Source organism: Corythoichthys intestinalis, chromosome 16 (assembly GCF_030265065.1).
Source record: "Corythoichthys intestinalis isolate RoL2023-P3 chromosome 16, ASM3026506v1, whole genome shotgun sequence".
In the NCBI taxonomy this organism is placed as follows: Eukaryota; Metazoa; Chordata; class Actinopteri; order Syngnathiformes; family Syngnathidae; genus Corythoichthys; species Corythoichthys intestinalis.
The window spans coordinates 33,830,114-33,845,390 of record NC_080410.1 but is presented as its reverse complement, the minus strand read 5'-3'; the positions used below and the strand labels follow the sequence as shown (position 1 = coordinate 33,845,390).

Sequence of the window (15,277 nt, the reverse complement as noted above, 5' to 3'; positions counted from 1 at the left end):
AGTGACAAGAAACTGGGTCATTATATACGCAGACAAGGGGTAACGAGACGAGGAACAGCTGGGTAACACAGGTGGAGGCAGATTGCAGGATACACTGGGAAAACACACACAGGTGAGAGCAATGGGTAATCACAGGGACAAGTCACACTAGGAGAAACCAACACAAAACCTAACACAACCTTATTCGAATTACACAATGACTTCAGTTTTGTAGGTAAATTAGATTGTCGTCTCATACAACGTTGCAAGAATAGAATAGACCCTACCATTATTAAGTGAATTATTTTCATTATGTTCAGACTTACATTTACCAAATCCCTTTTCACTTGCTGAATGTGCCCGTCCATTTTTTCCCCTCAAACGCACGTTTGATTGGCCAATGACTAGAACACACAAACACACACTCACACAACTCCAACAAAAATACATGCCAACATGTCGCCTCCTCCGCCCCCTTCGAAGATGAGGGATTTTTAAAAAATTTTCCAGCCAGCCGCAGCAGCAGCCACTGTAAGTAATGTAAAAAGACATCAATGTTGTGGAAGTGGGGAATACGGCACTTATTTTGCTACTGAAAGTCCGACCTGCATCCGAGTTAGCATAACATTGAACTGTGTAAACTTGCTAACCTGCAAAATCGAGTCAAGCGCAGTGTTTTCTACTGTTAATGTTAATTGAATTGAGCATTTAGTGCATTTGTTAATTAATTAAAATGTATTTATTTTATTTTCTACATCATTCATTTAAAATAATTTTATTTGCAGACATTTTACCCCCCCCCCCAAAAAAAAAAAAAAAAAACACACACACACACACACATACACACAAAAACACAACAACTGTAAATTTCCTTTATATGAAACAAGGGGGATTTTCCCCATTTTCTCCCTTAAAAATAAGAACTTTAACTTTTTTAATCTTTACCTAGGAAAGACATCAGCATATTCGTGACAAATATAGCCCTGACCCCCATTCACCCAATCTGTTTGGTCTACACGTCAGCATATTCGTGAGAAATATAGCCCTCATCCCCGTTCACCCAATCTCTTATTAATGCCCCGTCTCCAGCAAAAAGTTTATGCAGGTTATGCTGTTATAGCCCTACTAATGTTGAGACCAAACCTACATCTTGATTCCTACTAATGGATTTGGTAGTGATTTAGAGTGACAAACAAACCATGTTTTGCTTTTGTGGGCTATAGTTATCTAAATAACTATTAATATTTTTTAGTTTAAAATATGCCTATTTATGCCTTTTGTTTTCTATTGTATCGTCTTTTCTGTCATGTTAATGTTCGTTTTTGGTGTTTTATAAAATAACCCCCCAATGATGTGACTTAATATGGGTTTTTTTTCCCCTCTTTATGTGCATTTTTTGATTGGGGTGATTTATCATCCAAAAATATGATATAAAAGGTTGAATTGAGCAGATGTACTTGTTGCCATATTGAATCCCTATTTGTTATTTGCCTTTCCTCACACACCTGCTCCCACTTTTTCCCAAACCCAGGTGACCTGGTTGGTGAAGCTAGATAAGGGCAGCTGCTGCCTCTCAAAAATTCTGTCTGGCTCCTGTCATGGCATCCTTTGTGATCAGCCGTCATCTTGCGCTGTCCCTCCACAAAAACCTACACCTCAGTGTTACAGGTAAAACGATTTTTATGTTGAACATATACTGTACCAATGTCTGCGTATAACTTTGTCGCAGAATTTGATAATTGCTGTGATCAAAAGTATATCTGATTTGAATCTGTTTAACCGTGTCACTATTTACAGTGGGGCAAATAAGTATTTAGTCAACCACTAATTGTGCAAGTTCTCCCACTTGAAAATATTAGAGAGGCCTGTAATTGTCAATATGGGTAAACCTCAGCCATGAGAGACAGAATGTGGAAAAAAAGAAAGAAAATCACATTGTTTGATTTTTAAAGAATTTATTTGCAAATCATGGTGGAAAATAAGTATTTGGCCAATACCAAAAGTTCATCTCAATACTTTGTTATGTACCCTTTAGTGGCAATAACTGAGGCCAAACGTTTTCTGTAACTCTTCACAGGCTTTTCACACACTGTTGCTGGTATTTTGGCCCATTCTTCCATGCAGATCTCCTCTAGAGCAGTAGTGTTTTGGGGCTGTCGTTGGGCAACACGGACTTTCAACTCCCTCCACAGATTTTCTATGGGGATGAGATCTGGAAACTGGCTAGGCCACTCCAGGACCTTAAAATGCTTCTTACGAAGCCACTCCTTTGTTGCCCTAGGGCTGTGTGTTTGGGATCATTGTCATGCTGAAAGACCCAGCCACGTCTCATCTTCAATGCCCTTGCTGATGGAAGGAGATTTTCACTCAAAATCTCTCCATTCATGGCCCCATTCATTCTTTCCTTTACACTGATCAGTCGTCCTGGTCCCTTTGCAGAAAAACAGCCCCAAAGCATTATGTTTCCTCCCCCATGCTTTCACAGTGGGTATGGTGCAATTCAGTATTCTTTTTCCTCCAAACATGAGAACCTGTGTTTCTACCAAAAAGTTGTATTTTGGTTTCATCTTACCATAACAAATTCTCCCAGTCCTCATCTGAATCATCCAAATGCTCTCTAGCGAACCGCAGACGGGCCTGGAAGTGTACTTCCTTCAGAAGGGACCCGTCTGGCAGTTCAGGATTTGAGTCCCTGGCAGCGCATTGTGTTACTGATAGTAGCCTTTGTTACTGTGGTCCCAGCTCTCTGTAGGTCATTCACTAGGTCCTCCTGTGTGGTTCTGGGATTTTTGCTCCCGTTCTTGTTGTCATTTTGACGCCACGGGGTGAGGAGGGAGTTGAAAGTTCGTGTTGCCCAACGACAGCCCCAAAACATCACTGCTCTAGAGGAGATCTGCATGGAGGAATGGGACAAAATACCAGCAAAAGTTTATGAAAAGCTTGTAAAGAGTTACAGAAAACATTTGGCCTCTGTTATTGCCAACAAAGGGTATATAACAAAGTATTGAGATGAACTTTTGGTATTGACCAAATACTTATTTTCCACCATGATTTGCAAAAAAATTCTTTAAACATCAAACAATGTGATTTGCTGTTTTTTTTTTCCACATTCTGTCTCTCATGGTTGAGGTTTACCCATGTTGACAATTACAGGCCTCTCTAATATTTTCAAGTGGGAGATCTTGCACAATTAGTGGTTGACTAAATACTTATTTACCCCACTGTACATGTACAAGAATTTTATCTGATGAAGAAAATAATAAGACATTAATGAACATTTTGAAGGAAATATTTCATCATGTGGATATATTATTGAGATTGAAATTAATAAGAATTTATTTTGTGACTTTAGAAAGATAAAAACATATATATATATATATATATATATAATGCACAAACATACTCCAAAGTTTGTCTAGTTTAGAGATTGTGAACGTCTGAATGTTACCGTAAATCTGGTCGGCAGACAAAAGGTATCTGTCTCTTATGATTGGATACAATGAAAGCGCATGGAAGAGTTATGTAATCTTTGCAATGTTTGACTAACTTATGTAGAAGCGAGGATAGCAAAGGTTAATAAGTATGCGGAACATTTGTTGTTCTGAAAAGTACTGTAATTTTCGGACGAGTAGCCGCTACGTTTTTCTCCTAATCTGCGGCTTTTATAGTGATGCGTCTTTTTTATGGATCTTCATGTCGTTCTTTTTATTCCATTTTATTAGATTGGACGTCTATTGCCATCAATGGCAGCCAAAGATTGAAGCTGTGTGAGGTTGCAAGAGATGTCTAAAACAAAACAAAATCAATAAAATTCCCAGAGTGAAATAAACACGAGACACACTTAATAGAATTTATGTCTTTATTCTTTTTCAAAAACGACTAACTACAAATAGCTTGTAAAATTCGTGGCATTTTTTTTACGCAAGTTGTCTCAGACACCTGATGAAATGACAGTAGAGGTTTGATTAGAAAAAAAAAACAGTCCACCTTTAAATTCATTGTATTTTCAGGATGCCGTTATGCAAGCAAAGCGGCCCCCAAAGCCCAAGTGGACTTTGATTATGATGGACCCTCCATGAAAACCGAAGTCCCTGGGCCGCGATCACAGGTACAAGACACAGACAAAAACGTCCAAATAGAAGAACCAGTCGATAGCTATATAATATTATTAATATCCTGGACTTTTGACTTCTGTCTTTAGGAGCTGACAAAACAACTGGGAGAAATTCAGGTAAACCGAAATATGTTTGTGTGAAATTCTTAATTTTTTTTTTCTCAGTTGTAGAACTGCTTTTCTTGCTTTAAAGATTCAAGTTTGTATTTGAAGTAAGGCTGAACAATATTGGCAAAAATTGAGATTGCGACTTTTTGGGGTTTTGTGATATACAGTGGGGCAAATAAGTATTTAGTCAACCACTAATTGTGCAAGTTCTCCAACTTGAAAATATTAGAGAGGCCTATAATTGTCAACATGGGTAAACCTCAACCATGAGAGACAGAATTGTTTGATTTTTAAAGAATTTATTTGCAAATCAAGTTGAAAATAAGAATTTGGTCAATACCAAAAGTTAATCTCAATACTTTGTTATGTACCCTTTAGTGGCAATAACTGAGGCCAAACGTTTTCTGTAACACTGTTCACACACTGTTGCTGGTATTTTGGCCCATTCCTCCATGCAGATCTCCTCTAGGGCTGTCGTTGGGCAACACGGACTTTCAACTCCCTCCACAGATTTTCTATGGGGTTGAGATCTGGAGAGTGGCTCGGCCACTCCAGGACCTTGAAATGCTTCTTACGAAAGCCACTCCTTTGTTTCCCTGGTTGCGTGTTTTGGATCATTGTCATGCTGAAAGACCCAGGCACGTCTCATCTTCAATGCCCTTGCTGATGGAAGGAGATTTTCACTCAAAATCTCTCGAAACATTGCCCCATTCATTCTTTCCTTTACACAGATCAGTCGTCCTGGTCCCTTTGCAGAAAAACAGCCCCAAAGCATGATGTTTCCACCCCCATGCTTCACAGTGGGTATGGTGTTCTTCGGATGCAATTCAGTATTCTTTCTCCTCCAAACATGAGAACCTGTGTTTCTACCAAAAAAAATCTATTTTGGTTTCAACTGACCATAGCACATTCTCTCAGTCCTCTTCTGGATCATCCAAATGCTCTCTAGTGAACCACAGATGGGCCTGGATGTGTACAGGGGGACACGTCTGGCAATGCAGGATTTGAGTCTCTGGCGGCGCATTGTGTTACTGATAGTAAGTAGCCTTTGTTACTGTGGTCCCAGCTCTCTGTTGGTCATTCACCAGGTCCTCCCGTGTGGTTCTGGGATTTTTGCTCACCGTTCTTGTTATCATTTTGACACCACGGGGTGAGATCTTGCATGGAGCCCCAGATCGAGGGGGATTATCAGTGGTCTTGTATGTCTTCCATTTTCTAATAATTGCTCCCACAGTTGATTTCTTTTCACCAAGCGTTTTACCTATTGCAGATTTAGTCTTCCCAGCCTGGTGCAGATCTACAATTTTGTCTCTGGTGTCCTTCGACAGCTCTTTGGTCTTGGCCATAGTGGAGTTTGGATTGTGACTGAATGAGGTTGTGGACAGGTGCCTTTTATACCGATAATGAGTTAAAACAGGTGCCATTAATACAGGTAACGAGTGGAGCCTCATTAGACCTCGTTAGAAGAAGTTAGACCTCTTTGACAGCCAGAAATCTTGCTTGTTTATAGGTGACCAAATACTTATTTTACACTCTAATTTCAAAATAAATTCTTTAAAAATCAAACAATGTGATTTTCTGTTTTTTTCCACATTCTGTCTCTCATGGTTGAGGTTTACCCATGTTGACAATTACAGGCCTCTCTAATCTTTTTAAGTACGAGAACTTGCACAATTGGTGGTTGACTAAATACTTATTAGCCCCACTGTATTGTGATATTAAAACTAAAAGAATTTTCACCAGATGACTTGAATAGCTCTGTTTGGGAAGGCTTTGGTTGACTCACCAACACATTGTATTCATCTAATAACATTTAATCCAAGCTAAGGGGGTTATTCTGTGACTGATGATGATTGCTGGATATCAGTGGCAGATGCTGGTCTTTCAGTGAGTGGAAGCTAAAAGTGTGTCCACCTGTGAGTGCTTTGTGACGGTGGCGGGGCTCAGCCGCACCCGCTGCTCGGTGGGGAAAGAAACTACAGTGTCAGAAGTCAAGTCTCCGAACACAAGCAGCTACAATAGAAAAAAAATAAGCTCAATTTTTCGAAGAAGAAAGTGGCGCTAGGATGATTATGAAAGTCTCCGGTTCAACTCAGAACAATGGAATAAAAATTGAAAAATGCCTCCGGCGGATGTTAATACGACAAGGCGTCATTCCGCTGTCAGTCAAAAAGGGATTCAGCCTCAGATTAATCATCCAATCATAATGCAGAGAACCAGCGCGTCCGGGCTAGCCGAGCCCACCACACCGCCCATAGACCCCGAGAGACTCACAGCGTCCGATGGGAACGATAAAACCAGCCTTTACCCAATGACTCATCTCATTTCGCTGCAATGGAACAATGTATTCTAAACTCTGGAGTAGGCATGTGCTGGTATGAGATTTTGACTGTATGATAACCTTAAGCAAAAATACTGCGGTTTCACGGCATCACGGTATTGCAATTATAGCTCTAAAATGTGTTATTTTTAGATGTATGGGTTAAAAAAAAAAAAAAAAAAAATCCACAACTCATTTGCAAAAAGCAGATGTTTACAACGGCAGAAGACTTTACAAAAGTAGACTAATAGTAGAGAGGAAACTAGTTAGCTGTCTTGGCAGCGTAACTAGCCACATTATCTGCCTCGTTAACAAGCTTACGTTAGAGTATTTGTTTTACCATCGCAAGACACACTAAACCAGCTTGAGTGAACTCTCGTAGCTGGAGGGAAACGTTCATTACAGCGTTTACTTACCTTACATTTTGTGTAAAGTGACAGATAATGGTCATGTAAATGTGAAATCATGTTGGAGGTGTTGCCTGCACGTCGGTTGACCTTTCTTCTCTAAGCCGCGGCCGTCTGTTTCTTTTCAGTAGCCGAAGTACTCGCATACTAGCAACTTTTGGCTATTTTTGCGGGGGGACTCAGGTGTAGTGTCACTGACAGACACAGGACAGAGAAACAACTGGAAGGGGATGGGTGAGCACTGCCGCTGTAAGCCACGGATTTCTCACTATATTTTTGGTACCTCAAAAATAGCTAATACCGTATAAGCTACCTACCTACGCTACATACCTACGGTATGACGGAAAATTTTAGTGGTTTTGATACCGTGACGTTTTCATTCCACTGTAAACCTGAAACCGGTAACCGCCACATGCCTGCTCTGGAGACACACAGCATCCACACCGTTAAAGTACTGTGAAGCTGCATGAATGAATGAAATGCAAGCAGCATCGTAACCATTGAAGCTAATTCTGAACAAAAGATGAGTGCGTTATAGCACATATTTAGTCATTAGCCACGTTTACATGCTGACTTTTATTCATACCGATTCAAATCATTCCGAATGGAAATTTCACATCTGCTGTTTACATGTCACTTCATCTATTCCGATCCAGCGTTTACATGTGACTGCCTTTATTCCGAAAGGACGTTTGACAGCTGCCGTCTGACATGCGCAGATTAATCAAAACAAAGCGTCACGTTGCAAAACATGAAGATCGATCGTTAGATCAGCTGCTGTTTTAACTTTTAGAGTGGAAAAAAAACTTCAGAATGATACGCCGTTCATTTAAGAAGTTGTGTGGGTGCGCTGTGCGTGTGCTTGGAAGCCATGTTGCAAGTGACGTTACTTACGTCACCAAGTGACGTCACCACGTCAGTACGGAGCATGCGCAGAAAGAACGCAACCAGACACCATTCCGCTTCCCTGTTTACATGATATAATTTTACTTCTAATCGGTTTGGGAAAAGGAATATTCCACCCCTGTGAATCGGAATGAAATTCCATTCGGTTTGGGCCTGTTCATTCCAAATGAGGTGTTTATATGGAACACATTTATTCGGTTTGAACAAATATTCCGATTGTAATTGGAATATTTGGCTCCATGTAAACGTGGCAACTGACATGTACACACCTCAGTATACATTTGATCACTTATTTTCTTACATTTTGGGGGAAGCTGAGCTTCCCTTGCAGTCTTTGAGCAATCGTCTCTGTTTGCTAGGTAAGTTTCCTATTTGCAAAATAAAATGTATTAGTTTGTGCTAGGGCTGTCAAAATTATTGCGTTAATGGGCGGTAATTAATTTTTTTAATTAATCACGTTAAAATATTTGACGTATTTAACGCACATGCCCCGCTCAAACAGATTAAAATGACAGCACAGTGTCATGTCCACTTGTTACTTGTGTTTTGTCGCCCTCTGCTGGCGCCTGGGTGCGACTGATTTTATGGGTTTCAGCACCATGAGCATTGTGTAATTATTGACATCAACAATGGCGAGCTACTAGTTTATTTTTTGTTTGAAAATTTTACAAATTTTATTAAAATGAAAACATTTAGAGAGGTTTTAATATAAAATTTCTATAACTTGTACTAACATTTATCTTTTAAGAACTACAAGTCTTTCTATCCATGCAACGCTTTAACAGAATGTTAATGCCATCTTGTTGATTTATTGTTATAATAAACAAATACAGTACTTATGTGCAGTATGATGAATGTATATATCCGTCTTGTGTCTTATCTTTCCATTCCAAAAATAATCTACAGAAAAAAATGGCATATTTTATAGATGGTTTGAATTGCGATTAATTAATTTTAAAGCTGCGATTAACTCGATTAAAAATTTTAAACATTTGACGGCCCTAGTTTGTGCGTGATCTTTTGTATATGTATCACTGAGCATGAGTAAACTATGTTTTGTTTCTTGTTTGGCGTGATTTTAACTCCGTGGGCGGGGCTGCTTTTTTGCCTCCCTACAAGATAGCCCAGAGTAATGACATAGAAGTGAAATTGATGTCACATGGTTGAAATAAGTCTTTGCCAAAATTTCCTGCAGCTTCTACTGTGTTGCTCATAGCCATTGGCAGTCTCTCTGACCAGGATTCATCACAAATGTGAACATGAGTGTGTAGATTTTTTTTTTTTTTTTTTTTTTTTTTTAAATAACTACTCGTCTGGCGCGGAATGGCATCTTCAATTGTATCTGCCCAGTGAACCAGTTAAATAGAGCCTGTAGCACTAATGCTGTTCCTGTAGTTGGACTCTACCACTTGCCTTTGTCCTCTTTGTTAATGCTCAAGTGATGGATGTATTCATTTTCCAGCAAATTATTGAGGGGTGTATGTACAAAATGTTTGGGACTTCAATGCAATGTTGATTTTTTTTTTAAAAATTAATTAATAAAATACAAAGGAATAAAAATAGAAATACAGGGTGACCCAAAAAAAAGTTTACACTGCCATAATACAACTTAAATGCCATGTTTATTCAGCTTAGAATTAGAATTTAATCACAAATTATACATTATTGTAAAGAACATGTACAGTACACTCTATTTTTCAATGTGTCCTCCCTTAAGTGTCACAACAGCCTCCAGGCGCCTGCGGAACGCTTGACAGGTCTTCTTTATGTAGGATGCTGTCATCTTTTCCCAAGATCTAACAATGGACCTCTCCAAGGCTGCCACAGAAGTTTGTGGCTTCTTACAGGCACTGTCCACCACAGTTGCACATATGCTATAATCCAGGGGATTGAGATCTGGACTCTGGGGTGGCCACATATCACCTTGTCAATCAACTTTTTGGTCCGCACAGATCGGCACTTCCAGACCCAGGTTTTCGTGAGGCTGTTCCAATATCTTTCAGCTTCTTTTTAACTTTGTAGACTGCACATCTGAATATTCTCAGATTTGCTGCAATCTCAGTAGGTGTCAGACCGGCACCCAGCAATTCAGGTACAGCTAAAGTTTTCTTCATTTTCAGCAGAAGCACAGGAATTGTAGAGACGAGAGATTACCAGCTGCATTGAGTGACCTTAATAAATCACTTAAGCATGACAACCTATTTAGATATGTTTCAATGGCTTTTAAACAAGCAGTCAACTGAGTGTAAACTTTTTTTTGGGTCACCCTGTACACACTGATTACAGCTCCAAATATTTTTTTTTCATTGTAATTAACTCATTGACGACATAGACGTCTAATTCTTTTAAACCGGGAGGAAAGATAGTAAACGCTAATGTTTCAATGCCACCGATGGCGCTAGACGTCCGATCCAGTTCAACTGGGATGGGTTAAAGAACGAACGTTCATTGGCCCCTTCCAGTCAAAATGGATTGGACGTTTAGCGCCCTCAATGGCAGCCAGCGAGTTAAATAAGGGCCCTGGAAGGGTTAATAAAACTTCTTTTCTGGGCTATAAGTCGCACTTTTTTCACTTAAAAATAATGCAACTTATATCTGTTTTTCCCTTTTCATTCTGTATTCTTTGGCTGGAGCGATTCATACCCGGGTGCGACTTTTAATCTGGAAAAATACAGTAAATAAGTCCTAATTGGTTCACTAAATCACCCCTGAGTAGAAGTCGCTGGCCCAGTCAAACTATGAATAAAAGTGGGAATTATAGTCCGGAAATTATGGTACCACCACCAGCCATTCTTGTTTTTATTAAATGTAATTGATGTGGATTTGCTAACATCACCGATTATTAAATGATTTAATTTAGCCAACCATTATATACTGGTAAACACGCACTTGAGACATACACATCAATGTTCCACTTTGGTTAGTTCTGTTGTGGAATGAGCAAATAAATCCCACCTGTGCTTCCCCCAATTTAATGGTGTAAAAAGCAGTTATATTGCTAAACAGAACAACAACAGCAGTTTACAGCTGTCTCAAGGTATTATAGGGTACTTATCGGCTAAATTGCTCACATCCAGTACTGTAGCAGAATAGAACACTACGGTAAAGTACCACAACCAACAACAGTGCATTTTCTTAGGCAGAATCTGGTACTGAATTGGAAAAAAACAAGAGTGAAGGCTGCAACCATGTATACCACGGGTCCCATAACTACGGCCCGCGGGCCGGATACGTCCCGCCTCCACATTTGTTCCGGCCCCCTGAATATTTTTTTTTTTTTTTTTCCAATAGTGTTATTTATTTCCTGGCTTTTTTTCTGTGAAGAACCCAGAGAGTGTTATTTGGTTATTATCTATTTCATTAATAATAATAATAATAATACATTTTATTTCTAGAGCGCTTTTCAGATACACAAAGACGCTTAATTAATAGTGTTATTATTATTTATTATTATATTATATTTAGGGCTGTCAAAATTATCGCGTTAACGGGCGTTAATTAATTTTTTTAATTAATCACGTTAAAATATTTGACACAATTAACGCATGCACTGAATGAGCCGCTCTCGCATTGCCTCAAACAGATTTCAATGACGCCGTTTATGGACATTAAGAGTGAAGAGAATGCCACCAGCCGCTTGGGGGCAGCGCAGCGCCGTTCCATACTAATGTTATTCCTTCTAATAGTGGGAGAATTAGTAGTTGTGAGACATTTATGCTGTTGCTTTGTGCTCCACACATATTTCGGTAAGTTTGCTTTCTTTTAGTGGCAATTATATGTCTCTTGTTGTATTTTGGGTAAGATATGCACAGAGATATATGTTATAAAGGCGAATGGACACAGGCGTTCTTTGGGCTGCTCCATTTATTGGCATAAGCTTCTGCAACTCCTTCACAACAAACAGAAGTATCATTTAGTGAAAGCACAACAAAAATAATATTGCTATGTCCCAAAAAAAAAAAATGTTTACAAAAAGAAAAAGCACTTCAGTCTGTAGTAATGAGGCCCTATTCTCACTCAGCTAAACAACAATGCAAAGTGAACTGGCATTACTCAGAGTTTGGTCACTCAATTCTTATTATTGTTATTTTTATTCTTCTTATTATTATATCAACTCTACTTTTAATTGAAAATTGTACAAATTTTATTAAAACGAAAATATGAAGAGGGGTTTTAATATAAAATTGTGGGTGGCGTGGCTCAGTGGTAGAGTAGTTGTCCCCCCAACCAGAGGTTGTGGGTTCGATTCTCCGCCCTGATGAACTCGTCTAAGTGTCCTTGAGCAAGATACTGAACCCCACGTTGCTCCTGGTGCTGCGTCACCAGTAGGTAGATGGCGAGATAGTGTAAAGCGCTTTGAGCGCCTTGAAAGGTGGAAAAGCGCTATATAAGTATAACACCATTTACCATTTACCACTATAACTTGTATCTATAACACTTATCTTTTATGAACTGTTTGAGCGGGGCATGTGCGTTAAATGTGTCAAATATTTTAACGTAATTAATTTAAAAAATTATTACCGCCCGTTAACGCGATAATTTTGACAGCCCTAATTATTTTTTTATTTTTATTTAATTTACTTTTGTTCCGTGAAGAATACAGAAAGGGTTATTTGATTGTGGATTTATGAAAAACAATACATTTTTACATTTAGGCACTCCTGCAATCGTCACACTTTTTCTGTTACAAACTGACCCGGCCCCTCATCAGAGAAGGGAAAAGTTATGTGGCCCTCACAGAAAAAAGTTTGGGGACCCCTGATGTATACAGTATGTTTTCAGTTCCCAGTATCTAAAGACCTGTGATGCAGTCAGTAACTGGGACTGTGAATTGGTGAGAGAGCACATTGGAGCGCTCTGCTTGGCATTTCAGTATGCCCATGAGGCCCAGAGGCTAAATATTAATCGACCGTGATAACAAAATGAACCTTAAAATCAACTCATTCATGCGAAGTGAAAGGAGACTATGCACAAGGCACTACCATCTGGTGTAGGTGAAGTACTGTCTGTGCACGTGTGTAAATCTAGTCTTCTTCTCTGATTTTTTCTGTTCTTATGTAGTGTTGTGGTTGTCTTCAACTGAGGTCTAAAGCTGGCATAAATTCAATGGTGTGCTTGTTTTTGAATAGAAAACATGTTTCTTCGCAGAATGTTGGCGCCGTCAACTTTTTCTGCAACTACGAGGAGAGTAGGGGGAATTACCTGGTGGACGTGGATGGCAACCGGATGCTGGACATCTATACTCAAATCTCGTCTATACCTATCGGTTAGTAACAAAAGCACACGCCACAGCAGTGTTGTTTTTGGCAGCACTTTTAATTTTAGTCTTAGTCTTTTGGACAAAAATACTTTGTAGTCTTAGTCATATTTTAGTCATTTCAAAATGTGTTCGTCTTCGTCTTGTTAAGACGACGAAATTTCATACAAATTTCGTCTAGTGTTAGTTGAGAGTTACTCAAAATAATTCAAAATTATTACTCCAAAAATCAATAAAGGTTTCAAACAATTTCGAATAAATATGTACAGACGAGCACATATTGTAGCATCTATAAGGACAACGCCAACTTCGTGATGATAATACACACTCAGCAGGAAAAGCAGTACATTATTTTCAAATAAACCCACTTAGAAGCCACAAATTCTGTCTTAAAAAAAAAGTTGTCAGAGCGTTTAAAAGGATGCTCGCCACGCTAAAGTAAGAAGCTAATGCTAACACAAATGCTATGCTAACGTGACGAGTTACATTTAGTGTGTGCTCAGTACAGACCTTCAAAGGCTAAAGCAACTTTGAATATTATCTGTTGCCAAGATATGAAAACAAATCTTACCATCTGTTTCCAAACAAGCAGAATGGAGCGCAGCCTAGTTTGAAACAGATCCTAAACTTGGTGAGGAGAGTGAGGGAGAGGCACAGCATATCTCACATGAGTGGCACGACCCAAACACTGCCACGATGCAAGCTGACTTACTCCACGTACAATATGAGAATGTCACGCATTGGGAACATATAACAGAAACTACTATATGTCTTCTTTTCGTCTCGTTGTCATCTCGTGAGACAAAAACTGGCTTCTGTCTCGTTATGTTCTAGTCACCCAAGCCACATTTTTAGCTTGTCATCGTCATGACAAAATTGTTCGTTGACACTTTTTTTCGTTATCGTCATTGTTGACAAAAACAGCAATGCACCGCAGGTATCAACGCATAGCCTTAGCAATGAGTATCGATTCAAGATAAAAGGGTAAGAAAAAAATCTAGGGCTGCAGCTATCAGTTATTTTAATAGTCAATTAATCTATCAACTAGTTATTTCAAATAATAGAGTAATCGGATTGGGAACATTTAGTGCGTTGCAGAATAAATTTTTGGTGATGTAAAACAAAGGCTTGCTAAAATTGCACTTTTAAAAAAGCCTTAAATGCGAATACAAAATACAATTCCCGAGTGTTTCTTCAAACTATGCAGAGTTGCACTTTCATTTAAAATAAAATTAAAATACCTGAGCTTCAAACGGTATTAAAAAATAAATATACAACAAAAGAACAACTGGCTAACTTGCATGGCAAAAGCCCGCTAGCTTAAATGCTAAAACATGCTACCGTTTTTTTTTTTTTACAATTCTCTTAACAAATTGTTCAAACACATATTGGCACAAAAACGGCTAGATATACCTATAAACTAAATTATGAATGCATTAAAAAACATTAGCTGAAACAACAACTTACCTTATGTTGGTCTTTACAGGGAGCAGCTGGATTCAGCTATGTTAAATGACTTACAGTATGTCACATTCTTTCAAAACAAACTATTACAAGGCCACTATAATTACATGAATACTCGAAGCAGCAAAATTTGATTCGAAGCTTTTTTCTAATCAAATTACTGAGTTAATCGGTTATTCATTCCAGCACTGAAAAACATAATACAAATGAAAGCAAAATTCAGTACACCAACAATGCATTATCATTATTTTGACAGTAAAATCAACAACACAGATACATGTGAAATGTTTTGATCTGTCCTAGTTGTAAAAAATGTCACCTGGGAATCTGATTCTCACGTCTTGATTTCCCAGTTGTGCGTCTTCCATCTGAATTTGCTTGTTTTCCTTTGGCTGTTAACTTTTAGTTGAATTGGTGCATCGTCTGCTGTAATACACACATTGCCAGTCTGTCATGGTAAAGAAGGAAGATCAACCATCTGTTCCTCTGTTATAATTATGTGTCAGCAATGCCGTAGCTAACAATGAGTGCAAGTAGTGTTTGAAAACCTTTTTTTTTTTTTTTTTTTTTTTTTAAATTAACTGACTGATAAACAACTGTAGTTCCAATAAGGCCACAATATATATGTCTGAAAGAATGGGGGGGAAAGTACAATTTATTTCAGCAGATAATTCAAAGAAAGCTGCAGTGGTTTGCCTGCAATATTTTCTCTGTGATCACCG

General features: G+C 38.6%; 1 protein-coding gene across 1 annotated transcript in view; it reads left to right on the top strand.

Annotated features, from left to right (window-relative positions):
- The window catches only part of abat (4-aminobutyrate aminotransferase), a 54,590-nt gene that overhangs the window by 16,568 nt on the left and 22,745 nt on the right, over nucleotides 1-15,277 (top strand). The window contains exons 2-5 of the mRNA XM_057861224.1: nucleotides 1,511-1,647; nucleotides 3,990-4,087; nucleotides 4,181-4,210; nucleotides 12,983-13,100. Of these exons, the coding sequence (XP_057717207.1) occupies nucleotides 1,578-1,647; nucleotides 3,990-4,087; nucleotides 4,181-4,210; nucleotides 12,983-13,100 (316 nt within the window). The 5' untranslated portion in view covers nucleotides 1,511-1,577. The remainder of the gene's footprint in view (nucleotides 1-1,510; nucleotides 1,648-3,989; nucleotides 4,088-4,180; nucleotides 4,211-12,982; nucleotides 13,101-15,277) is intronic.